General features: G+C 35.6%; 1 protein-coding gene across 3 annotated transcripts in view; it reads right to left on the bottom strand.

Annotated features, from left to right (window-relative positions):
• The window catches only part of RPS6KA3 (ribosomal protein S6 kinase A3), an 80,234-nt gene that overhangs the window by 43,253 nt on the left and 23,332 nt on the right, over positions 1-13,649 (bottom strand). For 2 of the 3 annotated variants that reach the window (XM_055701205.1, XM_055701206.1), the window contains exon 3: positions 412-528. In XM_055701205.1, coding sequence (XP_055557180.1) covers positions 412-528 — 117 coding nt within the window. Of the gene's footprint in view, positions 1-411; positions 529-12,699; positions 12,810-13,649 lie in introns of those variants that run through there. The other variant, XM_027810885.2, reaches the window with a different exon arrangement.

The raw sequence follows: 13,649 nt of genomic DNA, 5'->3' as shown, positions 1-13,649 counted from the left end.
ACAATCTGCTACAAAAATAAATTATGCCTATAGCTTCTGTGCTGGTGATGACCTATCATTAGCAAGTTAGCAACTAGGAATACTTACCAAAAAAACATTTCAGAGCCCACCCCCTCCAACACAGAAGAGTAGTTACAGAAAAATGATATTTCATTTTAAACAGTGAATATCCAATTATTTCATATCAAGCCAATTTTTCTATGGAACCTTGAGAACTACATATCACAGAAACCAGAAAAAAATTTACTGCTTTAAAAAGATCTGCCAAAGTTACAGTGGCTAGTTAGCACTAATTCAGAAAGTAGTTTTCACTTGCAGCATTGCCTTAATGCAAGATTGTGGCTGTTCTAAATATTTCACTCCAATGCTATATTCCTGAATAATTGGCTCTACAAGAGTTCAGTTACCAACCTTTCCAAAGGATCCTTGTCCTAGTACTTTCAGAAGTTCAAATTGCGAAGGGTCTGCTTTCTCATGGCCTTCCTTTACATGGTGAGTTATTGCAATTTCTTTTATATTTCCTTCTTCCTAACAGATGAACACAGTGGAATAAATTTACGTTAGTGGTGCATCTTCCTAAAATGTTTATGAATACACAGTATGTTGAAAAATATCAGTGCCACTGAATACAACCAACTACATGCTCCTACATGTAGATAAAAAACACTGAGCAATGCTATTTGCATAATTAAGACACAAAAAAGTAAATCGTATCTGTTACAAAAGGCAGTATTAGTTCAGTAATGACATGGCTTAAACTGTAAGGGATGCATCAGAATCCAGACAAGAATGGAGTTGACAAAGCAAGTCAGCGATTCCCAAGCTTTTGTGCTTAGGCTGATACTGTTTGGTTCATCTCTGTTCCAGATTCATAACCCATTAATGGAAACCAATCTTCTTAAGAATGTAGTCCTCGTAAAGCACACCTAGAATGCATCAAAGGACCGTATCTCTTAGGAAAGCCCTCCTTTTTAACACTTGAATGAGGACCACTATGCTGCAGTGATGCTAGTGCTCACCTTTATAAGACAGTGTAAGACTCAAGACACTTCCTCGAAAAGCAGCACACCCTCTACCCCCACTTCAGCAGCAATAAACTCTCCACCTGCCACTGAGAAAATTCTGGTACGGAAAAGAATCTCATTGCCTCTCTTCTCAAGGAGAGTCTATTCTATAAAAGCTGCCAGTCTTCAGCATTTCCTTCTGTGAGAAACTTGTCACCAGAAAGCTCTAAAGGGCAGTGGATCTTCTAGCGTTTTTCTGGTCTGCACTTAATTCAGCATTTTCAGCACAGAATTCAAAAATTCCCTGAAAAGCACCGCTCCTTGTTACACAAGGAAAGAATTTCAGAACTTAACAGCAAGTGTTCAAAATTAAGTAAAAAAACCTGCATTCTTATAAATGTCATCCATAGAACTATCTAGGCATTACACAGAATCGTTAACTTATATAATGCAAATATACTAACTACAATATCAACTTTTTGTGCATTCTTTCTAACCCTTCTATGGGCTATAGTGAATAAAATAAATCTGAGAATACTTTTCCTCTATTTAATGAGGAAGTCTCAGATCTATTTCACAGAATTACAGACTGGTTGATGTTAGAAGGGACCTATGGAGGTCATCTGGTCCAACACTCCTGCTCAAGCACAGCAACCTAGAGCCAGTCTGTCCAGAACCATGTCCAGGTAGGTTCTGAGTATTTCAAAGGATGGTGACTCCACAACCTCCCATGGTAGCCCATGCTAGGGCTCGGTTACCCTCACAGTGAAAAAGTGTTTCCTGATGTTCAGAGGGACCCCCCTGTGTTTCAGTTTGTGCCCATTCCTCTGGTCCTGTCACTGGGCACCACTGAAAAGAGCCTGGCTCTGTCCTCTTTGCACTGTCCCTTCAGGCTGGTCAAACATGATTTCACCTTTGTGAAATCCATGCTGACTAACCCCAGTTACCTTTTTGTCCTTCATGTACATGGAAATGGTTTCCAGGAATCAGTTGTTCCATCACCTTCCCACAGATCAAGGTGTGGCTGACCATTCTGTAGTTCCCTGGCTTAGCCTTTTTGAAGACAGGGGTGACATTTGCTTTCCTTCAGTCCTGAGGCACTTCTCGTAATCACCATGATCACTGGAGTGATCTTGAAACGACATCTTCCAGGTCCCTCAGCACTCATGTGTGCACCCTGTTAGGGCCCAGGGACTTATGTACGCCCAGTTTGCTTAAGTACTCTCTAACCTGACCCCTTTCCACCAAGGGCATGTTTTCCTTGCTCCAGACCTTCCCTTTATTTATACGCACAAAAACGTGCACTAATTAGTTCTAGTAATGGGCAAATAGAGGCAGCATTCTAAAGACGTGTTTCTGAAGCATGAATTTATAGATTTTTCAAGTGTTCAGCAAGATTTATATGCATTAATTATTGCTGAAAGTATCCTTTTGTATTTGGTCACTGCAGTACTGTGCATTAGTAAGTGCACAGCATCTGTTCATACATATCAGCTTGCTCTAACATATGCTTTTCCCATATCAACATTTCTCTTTCGAAAGACCCTTTTTTTCAAAAGATTTTAACCAAAGTTGGAAAGAAACTGTACATAACAAATCCTGAGCATGTATGTGTGAGAGAGTGTGTACATATATTAAAAAAAAAAATTCCAGTGTACACTTTGGAATAATGCACAGAACATCCTGACAACTTTTAAAATCAGAAAAAGAAGAAAAGATATTTTAATGTAAAGAACTTGGATTTGTATTGAGTGTTCTAAATCTAAGATGACCAATAAGGGTAGGTGCCGATTTCTATTTTAAGACAGCCAAAATTTTGCACGCGTGTGTATGTATGCGTGCTCTGTACTACTCCTAATAAGCCTAAACTCCTTTTTCCTTTCAGGATAAAATGCTGCCATCATTGACTCAAGGCTGAATCTTTAGAGAGTTTGAAAGAAATACCGATTCCTTTACTTGTTAAAGGAATTATTTGCTGGTGGACATCTGTATTTTCATCTTTTAAATTAGTATATAATCAGATGGATTACATACTACTTAAACCACCTACTGCAATGTTAGAGAATCCCAGGGGAGGACTAACACAGCAGAATAGCTTGCCAAGTACACATTACTTCAGATACTTTGATCCATTTTTGTTTCACTGTTTTACCTATTAGCTCCTTGGCAACCTTGGGAAAGTAAAAAAACGCGTGAAACAGAACTTCCTCAAATCTTTCTATTATCTACTCAGATTCAGGGACACAAAGTGATCAGGTGGATGCATTGCTTTAAAAACATCATAAAATGTAATAAAAACAAGAAATGGAAAATATATTAACTCATTCTCTATATACAAACAAAAATATTTTTGAATGCGATGCAATTATTATGCAACCAACTTTCCAGTGGTTATTTTGGGCAACCTCTAAAAAACCCTCCAAACTACCACTTCACATTCCTAATGCTAAAAGAATATTCCCAGTCTTCACAGTTTCTCAGGGTTCAGATATTCTTCAGTCCTTATAAGGCAGACTTAATACAACTCTGTTTTAAATTAAACAGAACTCAGATCATATCCTACTTTAGTAACTTGTCCATAACACATTTGGGGGCAAGATTTATTACGAATAGTTACCAACAGATTTTGCAAATGCAGTTAAAAATACAAAAGCTAGGCCTTTTATAGAAATACAAATTATATGCAGAAGTAATCAACCCTCACTGTACACACTATCCACCTGAACGAAAATACAAACCTTTCACACTGTAAAAAGAGATCGCTACTTCTCACCTAACTGTACTAATTACATTAATTGACAGATGTCATCTCACAGTATGCTGGAAGAAAAGTCAGCTGTTTAGCCTGGTACTGAATTTCTCTTAACCTCTGCCTCTGATCATTCCCTAATATTTGGAAAAAAACATTTGTCCCATGTGATGAATTCAGATTAGATGAGATGTGTAGGGTGCTGAAAGACTCTGCTCCTCCTCTTTCTCCTATTCCCTGACAACTTTCACACTACTGCAGCCCTTCACTCACCAGTGACCTGGCCATTGCAATGGTGATCTTCTTTCCAGTTATAACTACACCCCACTGCCTAAGTTTTATTTCTGTTACTTACAAGCTTGGATAGTTCCCTTTTCTCAAGCCTTATTACTGCAACAACGTCTAAATAAAAGTCCTGAGAAATAAATTGATTTTTTTAGCCACACAGCTCTCTTTTAAGGCCTTCCTCACAGCAGAAAGTAAAACTGTTATAGAAAGCCACATTTCAAAAAAGTTTTAAATACTGTGTTAGTCAACTTAAAGTGGTTGCTACTGGCTTCCGTTATCATGAAACTTAATATAGAATACAAGGAAACAAACCGACGGTAATGTTACTCTGAGTTCCCTTAACATTTCCTTAACAGTATAATAGTGTTAAATCAACACCGGCCTAGAAGGGAAGTAAGTGACAAACAAGTTTGGGTATGAATTTAAACTGCCACTATTTCAGAATAACTTCCTGTACTGATACAGTTTGCAAGTTAGAACTATTCTGGTCAGTAAGTATCTCAGCGTAAGTAAGCTCTTAGTAATGTACCTCACAATATATGTCTATGCATGTATGCATTCCTGTGCATAACAAACAACTGAATGGGCTATATTCCACAGACAAACCAAATCGGTGGTGGGAAGAGAGAGAGGTTCAGCATACTAAGGGTGACACATTTTTCTCTTTAGGAATCAGCTGCAAATTAGAATAGGAAACATGCTTGTCAGGAAAAAAGAAAAAGGATACACACCTTCTAGGCAAGCAGTTTCTAAAAACCGTTTAACCATTATTAGGCTATAAAAATAGCAGCCTAATCATGTTGCTGGAAAAATTCTGTATTTCAGGTACTTAAACTCTAAATACTTACTTTTGTTTTAGTAATTGAATTTATGTGAATTTGTTTTTATGTTCATTTTTTAATTCAAGACAAATTAATTCTGCTGTAACATTAAATATTTGTATTTGCTTCTGAGATCTTATTACAGGAAAAACTATTAGATAACGTACTAAAAGGAAGCTGGACTTCAAACTCTAAAGGAAGTAGAAGAGCCTTAGTAGGTAAATATTTCTCAGTAGTAACAAAAGAGCCCAGAAAAGTAAGAGAAAAACGTGAGTTTATCTACATACAGAATCTTCTGTCATTTATCCTTCAGATTTCTGAGTTTTCAGTAGGAGATCTGAAAATGGTTCTGTGTGTAAAGAAGTGGCCCACACAGAGCTGGATGGCATAACACACTGCCTGCTTTACACAGACGAGCTTATCCATAGACCTTTTTCTGAGCAGCATGTTCTAGGGACAACTGAAAAGATGGTCTAGGGCTAGTAAAATGGGCACTGAACTGCTAGGAGAGCTGCCAGTCTCATTCACGATACCACTCCTACTGTTCCCACAGGTTTGTAATTTCCACTTCTTTTATTACTCCTAATAATTCCAATCTTTTTACAGATTGAATTTATTTTCTAATCATGAATACAGCAGCAAAAAGAGTACATAGCCCTTTTACCTCTAACTTCCAGTTCCTGAAGATAACATAACAGTGGTATGAAAGGAAAAACAAGTAAAAAGGGTGTGTGCAAGAATTCTGGAGTCTGAGCTTAAACCATCTGTGGACACTTTAAGCGAGGGTTGCCAGACACACACTTACAACAACTAAGTATTGTGAATGCCATATGAGATATATTCTTATGACACAACCTAAATATGATAAATATAGAAAATACAATAAACACTCATTATAATTTAAATAGCACCTCAAAACACAGAAGCATTCTTAGTCTACAAGTTTTATATAAAAAGGACAAAGAAAGAACAAACTAGAGATAAAAATTAAAAAATATAATGTTTAAGTGTATGCTCTGACACCAACAAAATAATCCACAAGTAAGAAGTCCTGAATCATTTAAATTGATGGCACAGGATCAGATTTGTGCTCTTACTTGTATCAGGAAGAGGGAGGCTATCCAGAATAAGGGACATTAGCACATCCAAAGACCATAGGGGTTCTGCTGCACCTAAAATTCTCAGTTTCAGGTTCGTGAATAAACACATAAGCAAAGTGTAAACATGCACAATGACAAGTGCTTGACAAAGACATTTTAACACTGGGACAGAAATGGGAAGTTCAGCAAGAAAGTTAATTCTCAAAGATGTCTAAGAATTAAACGTGGATTAACTTAAACAGAACATCAAAGAATAAGCTTATATGTCACATATGGAATGCTTGCTTAGGAGAAAAGGTATCCCTGGAAGACAGATTCCTCCTTTTATGAGTACTCAAAATTATATGAATGTAAGTGGAGATATTTTAAACACTTAACTCTTTATGATAGCATATTTTAGATAGGAGTTACTAAAAGAGCAATTAGTTCATCAGCCTCACAATAAGTGACAAAGATCTGAGTATACACACTTTAATATACTGAAAATATGTTAAAATTATAATACATATAAATTACCCTAAAGGGAAAAAGCAGCAGCTATCTAAAAAAAAAATATTTAGACTAATAATACTAATGGAATGTTATATTTAAATTGTTCCTACACATAGGTGACATTTAATGGGTGCAAAGTCATGAAGTGACATAAAATTGAATAAGTAAAAAAAAACAACAGGGAAACATTTACCGCTTAAGACATCTAAAGCATTCAGGTCAAATAGAATGCGACTGAAAGTAAACTAGACTCATCCTGAACAGAAAGACTGACTGCATCACCTCTGCTGTCAGCTTCAGTGAAATTAAACTGAAATAAGTGAAACACAGAAAGTTAACCAAACCCTAAATGTCCAAAGGTTAGATCTCTAACAAAGATATGCCTGCACAGAACTGGGGGTTGCAGGGGGCTGGAAAGGTTTTATTTTATTATAACAGTGTGGGTCTTTTAAAAATATATTCGTGATAACCATGCACAGAATAACAACTAGCAGTTTATTTTTTATAATATCAAGAGCAAAGATGAGTATGTGCAGTACATGCTATGAATACATAATAGATTAAGGCTTTTTGAAAGAACATTCCATTTATTTTTAACATGCTAAAACACTCCAAAAGGATTGGCATTACATTTTTGATTACTCTGATGCCTGTATTGTGGAAAATGGGTGTTCTTATTTGATGACAAAAAAGGCAATAACAGCACTTAAAGGCTAAACAAAAAAAATGGCTCCTTCACCATACCTGAATTTCACTAACAAATTCAGAAAAAGATTCCTGAGAAAATTCTCTTTATAAAAAAGTTCATATGTGGATTTAGAAAACCCCAGTTCTTATAGAGTGAGATATGTGATAAATAACCGTATCCTATCTTGAGCCCTTTGCATCAGGAAGGGGTATTAAAGATAACACACCGCATAGGTATTCCATTAATGAAAGGGATAGAAGTGACTAAAACCCAAGGTTGCATTTTCCCTTTCCCACAAAATGTATACCACCTAGATGTAGGTGAAAATCTCCTCAGAAGTGCGGGGAATTTCAGCTGGTAGACAACTAAACACTGATCAAAGAACTTTCCCTCTGCACACTTCTTCTGTATAAAGGAAATGTATCGAGAAATACACCACCAAACCTGTAATATCTGAATAAAAGGCTTCCCAGTGAGAACATTTCCTAACAGAAATGGAAGTTACTAGGAAGTAACCGATGTACAGGAACAAGAATAAAACATTAACCTTCAGAGTAATTTTAAATAAAACCTCTGAATTTTACCTGAACAAAAAAATACCATAGTATGTTTGCTTTTGGAATCGAGAAGCAACTTGCCTCTCAGTAGGGCTTTAAGATAAACTTTTATTGGAAAAAGGCACAGATGACCAGTACAGACATGGCTGTACGTACTTCAGTTCATCAAAACCCAGTGGGTGGGAAATCTGGCATAAGCAACAAGTCCTTAAGACAGGTCCTGTATTCAAAAAAAGTTCTTCCTGTAGAGCAAACATTGTTGACATGCTGACCAAAACCTGTAAAAATGGGGTTAAGACTTTGACTTAAGGTAAACTTTAGATAAACAGAATAAGAAATTATAATCTGCATGAATAATTAAAACCTGTTTTAATATCTAAGCTAGGTTAAGTAACTACTGGAGAGATTAACTGAAATACTGATATTCCTGGTTCCAACAAGACCCAGGTTTCACCTTTATCTGTTAATTCTGTACTACTCTCAACAGAGTTAAAAAGGAACAAGCAGTATGTATAGTTACGTACAGACTTAGGACTTATTTTGCCCCTTCAATAAGAGTTCGCTCAGATTTTTCACCCTAAAGCAACCTTCCAGTTCCCAATCTTGTAGGGTCTTCTCTGAATCATTTTTTGGTTTTAACATTATTTTGGAAGCCCTTGCATCCTTGCTACAGAGCAACAACAGACTGATTTCATGCTGCATACAGAGCAATAGCCCCATACTACTCTCCTAGTCTGGACCTGAAGAGACTGCAGTTGCTAAGGCACCGACCACGATGCTGCTCAGCTGAGTGTTCAGTGGTATTGCCAGTCCTGTAGAGTCACCACCTGCCAAAGTCAAGTCACTCTGAAACTGTGCGGGATTCTTTGTTCCTAATACACAATTTAGCATGTAAAAGTAGTATTGGCACAGTTAACACTTCTTCTGAACAGACATTATTAACACATTAAGAAATGTTGGTGGGATCCTAGCAGAAACTCTTCCAGGAACAGTTTCATTAATATTTTCTGCTTTCAATAACATTTTAAAAAGGAATTAAAATATATTTTATATATTTAATTTATATAGTGATAATTTACACATAAACCAGTCAGAATCGCCATTAGGAAAGTCCACAGTTCTGCAACTTCAACTTCTACAGTCAGGAACCAGAATGAGAGAAAAAACCCAAATCTTTCTGCTAGTTTTAATCACAACAACTGAGTCAGATCTATATTGACAGTATTGGTGAATACCTGCCTCAAATGTCAGCCATCTTTCAAGATAAGAGAACAGCCCTGAAATAAATTTTAGAATTAAGCTTCTGAAAGAAAGATACAAATACTTCAACAATAGTAAAGTGCAACCCTTTTCCTATAAGGCAGGCAATAGTAAGCTATCGGTGTAAAGGACAGTTCATAGCATACTTCCTCGTAATACTGTTCAACTGCACCTAATGAATTTTAACTTATCTGACTGCTGTATCAGCTTATACTACTGAAATTACAATTTTCAAAAAAAGCAATGTAATAAAGAGCTAATTGCAATCTTATTGTCCACTTTGAAGTTGAGCAGCAGCAACAATACTTTTATCAGTTTTCATTTGTTATGTTAGGTATATAGCTGCATAGATTTTTCCACTTTCTTTATGGAAGTAGCAGCTTTGTTTTCACCCCTCTCAATCTCTATTTCAGGAATGTTTTGCTTCCTCTAGACAAATGCATGTTCTTGAGGCATATGTACATTCGGTACAAGTGAAGATAAGGCTGAAAGCAGAAAAATGGGATTCCCCAGCAAGTTACTTAACACTGCTCCAACCACAGTTGCAGGTTTCCTTTTACTACTTTGTTAGCCTTCATTGTACTTGTCAGAGCTCAATTGGACATTGCTGTATTTGGCAAAATACTTTTCTGTTACAGGCAGAATGATGTTGATCTCTGTAACCAAACAGAAACCATTTCTGAAATATTAACTATGATATTAAACCTTGGTGCTGAAATTACATATAACAGTTATGTCCTGTAAAGACAGTATGCTTATTGGATATCAAGTGATTTTAAAAGGATGACTCAATGCTGGCACAGTTCCCCAGCTCATATACATAATTTCCTTTTCCTCCCCTCCCTTGAGTCAGGAAGTCTCCTAGATGCAGTTTTACATTCCCAAATTGTTATGAATGTAGAATGAATTTTCAGTATTACCTGAAGAAATAAAACGCCTATGAGCTATGCTTTTTGAAGTAAAAAAGAGCCAACAAACTGAAAACCAATTACTTCTAGGTTTGGTATTAGGGCTTATGGAAATCTTTATTACGTTAAAAAAGAGAGTTTAAAATGTGAGAGGCACATCAGTCTAGGTATTTTTTGAAAATCTCAGACAATTCTACACATATTCACACATTCCATACTCACTATACCCTTAATTTTCAATTCAAAACTGACTTGAAAAAAAAATAAATTCAATGTCTAACAAATATTTCACAATCTCCTATTACCTCAGTAAGCAACTTTAGTTAGCTAAACCATGGAATAAAAAACATTCCTTGTATCTGTGACTAATATTCAATTTGAGTCACTTAACAGAACTAATGATTACTTAAATGCTCATACACAAATAATTGCTCTAAAAGCTAATTAAATATGTCGCTTTTGAAGTAGCAATTATTCTAATACAATGAAAAGCAAAGCACTGCTATGCATAAAATTAAGTCTTTAAGGATATTCCATGTATGTTGTCTGTCTTAAGCTAATACCAAAGAAAAGCAAGAATAGAGCAGAAGTAAGTTCTAATTAACATGGACATTTGAAGTCAGAAATACAGGTTTCCACAATTCATGCCTTTGCTTCTTTTTCAAAGATTGAAAAACTTGTATTTTCAAATAATATCAGATTACTTGTTGCAGATGCCACCTATTGTTTTATCTGACAGAAAACAAGATTTCCTAAAAGCAAACTATTTGCATATGTTTAGTTTCAGTGTTTTTTTAATTTCATTTATTCTTAAATTGTTAAGTCTCTAAGAGACAAACCATGCATAGAGATAATAAAAATCACTGTATTCATGTATTTATTCCTTACTCTCTATATTTCCTACTCTTTTCATTCCTGGCTTTCTACTACAACAGTTTTGAGATCTGGAAGGATGTCTATGTCCACATTTGTTCCAGGTAGCCAACTCACATAATGAAGACTGCAAATCTGGTTACTGAGACTGAACTCCCCCCATTCTTTTGGTGTTATAGACTAAGCAAGATAGGAGTTTGAAGAATGAGTCCTGTCCCAGAGCAACAAGTCAAAGGATAGGTGAAGCCCTTTGGATAAACATGGTTGGCCAGGCTGGTAGGGTAATTCCGAAAATGCCTTCCCCTCCTCAGAATGAAAATACAAAGGCCAGGACAGAAGTAGGGCTCCTTTCTTCACAAAGGAACTGTGAGGAGTAAGTTGTTCAGCAGGTAAAACTGAGAAATTCCTGTAAGCATTTTGAAAGCTCAGTGTTGGTCACCAAAAGCAGTTTTGTAATGCAGTTGTCTTTTGATCAAACACCACAAAATTATTTCATGAACTAAACTGTGCATGTCAGCATTGGAAAAAAAATACTCATTGGGTGGAACTTTCATTTCTCAGTAACTTTGATATAAGTTTTGTTCCTGCTTTGTAAGTACTAACATTTAAAAGCATTGCAATCAAAAAAAAATTCAAAGTTTAAAAAAAAAAATCAACAAATCAAAAAAATATACACAAGCATATTCAGCACTAATCTATGAAAGCTGCGATTCCCGATTTATCGGGATAATATCCTAAATACACCCTAAAATTTATATGGGCTGAAACCCCTTAGTGTGATCTGCACTGCCTGGCATTTTAAATGGACAGAATGTTAAAGAGAATATAATCAAGCTGCCATAAGTTGATGAAAAAAAGGCATTGTTTTATCTATTTGACTTCTAAGAAATACCTTTCATGTTGCCTGTGGTAAAGAACTATAGTTCAGGACTATGAGTTGATACATGTTTATTTTACATTAAAAAAAGTGTACATAATGCAGCCTATGTTCCATTGTTTTACATGCATGTCTTGTTGTAATGCTTCAGTTACAGCAAGCAAATTCAATTGCATTTTCTAACAAGTATTGCAAAGGCTAGGTCTTAAATTACTATCCCTTTTATTTACAAATTGGTAGACCTCCCTCACTTAAGATGTTAAGACAGTACACAAGAAGGTGGCTGAGGTTGGTGGTTTTGGTTGTTTGGGGTTTTTTTCCACTGAAAAGTATTTGCAGATTACAGGAGGAGAAACATGAAAAGTTATTTGAGTTTCAATGATAAAATGCTCTATCACATTGCATGTTTACATATATTGTTAAATAGTATGGAAATAGTGCTTGAGATACTACAGTTCTACACTAGGGATTTTTCATTACTTAAACCACTCTTATGTTTAAATACATGCTCAACAACAAGACAAATTATACAAATTAACTGTCTGTTGTGACTAAATTATCATTTAAAAGTTAAAATAACCATGACATTAACTAATGCAAGAGTGTCAAAATTCTTAATACTGTTTTCAGAAGTAAATCTAAGATATTAAAAAGCCCACGTTATTTTATAGTTTAAAGTGCTACATGAAAATTTAACTATTAAAATAACCACTAAGTATTAATTTTAAAAATAGATTTTAAATAAAACTAGACTCTCAGTGAGAAAATTTAACATACAGCTAAACCCATAAATTTTTGGAGGAAAAAAAAAAAAAAAGAGTAAGATTTACAGTGTTTATAGACAGGTAAGACATTCCCAATAAGGTTAAATTATCAACAGGTAGCTTAGAAATCTCTAAGAATATGAGCACACCACAAGTTTGTTTTTTGGGTTTTTTTTAAGAAAATACAAACCCCTTTGCATACACACAGCACTGATCCCAAAGCAGTGAGAGACTAAAATTGCTTTGAAATTAGAAGTTTGATTAAAATAGAATTTCCCCTTTCCCCCCTTATTCTTTTAAATAAGAAACTAAGCTCACCCGAATAGAACGAACACGTAGAGCCAGAAACTTAAACATGACTAAGAAACCATGATGTTTAGATTTTCTGACTGAGTGATCATAAGTCTAGCAGGGAAGACCAACCCTGGCGGTTTTGCTGTGACCAGCTGTTCCGGCAATTAGAAAATTTCCTGTCAGGCAAGTCAGACAGTTGGGGGTGGGGTGAGAGAAGGGGGGGGGGGGGGAAGGTCAAAAAAACCCCACCCCAAAACCAACAAAAAAGCAAAAAAAACCCCTGCCCCGCCCCACTAAAAAAAAACCTGGGCAGCAGTGGTACTCATGTTGCTGATGCTGTAGAGATCAGCACAGGAAACTTAAGCAGATTGCCTGATAGCAACATGCTGTTGCAGATGTTATTTATTGCTGGTTCCCAGAAAAGAACAAAAAAGATCAACATCTGTATCAGAAATCATGGTACTATGCCACAATGTACTAGTTAAGCAGAATAGCAACTATTTTAAATTCTACATGTGATAAGTTAAAATTCATCAAAATACAATTAACTTTACAAAATGTTTTAACATATCATATATCACTACTTTTTAGACTTCAATGCACAGAATGTGGTATGTATATGCTTAATGACTATTTTTATTTCTCGAGTTGTTAAAGGACCGAACTGACCTTGTGCATCGCCCTTTGGAATCCTGCACATAGAAAATGCTACACAGATGTTACAGAGGTTAGACCAAGACAAAAAAAAAACCAGACTGCAAAAATGATTTGAATTGGATCACCCAGGTCCAACATCTGACTTATGCACCAATATTATATTGCTCTGTAGACAGTGAAAAATTTCTTAAAGTAATAAAAATGTCTAAGCTTTCTTTCAATGTTTTAAAAAAAACCTTTCAAATGTTTCTAAGAATTAGAATTCACTGTAATTACTTCAAATAGCTAGAGATGAAGTTTTTAATTTGATCTCTCTA

The sequence above is a fragment of the Falco cherrug genome, chromosome 2 (genome assembly GCF_023634085.1).
Source record: "Falco cherrug isolate bFalChe1 chromosome 2, bFalChe1.pri, whole genome shotgun sequence".
Taxonomy (NCBI): Eukaryota; Metazoa; Chordata; class Aves; order Falconiformes; family Falconidae; genus Falco; species Falco cherrug.
This window is presented reverse-complemented; position numbering and strand designations above follow the sequence as displayed.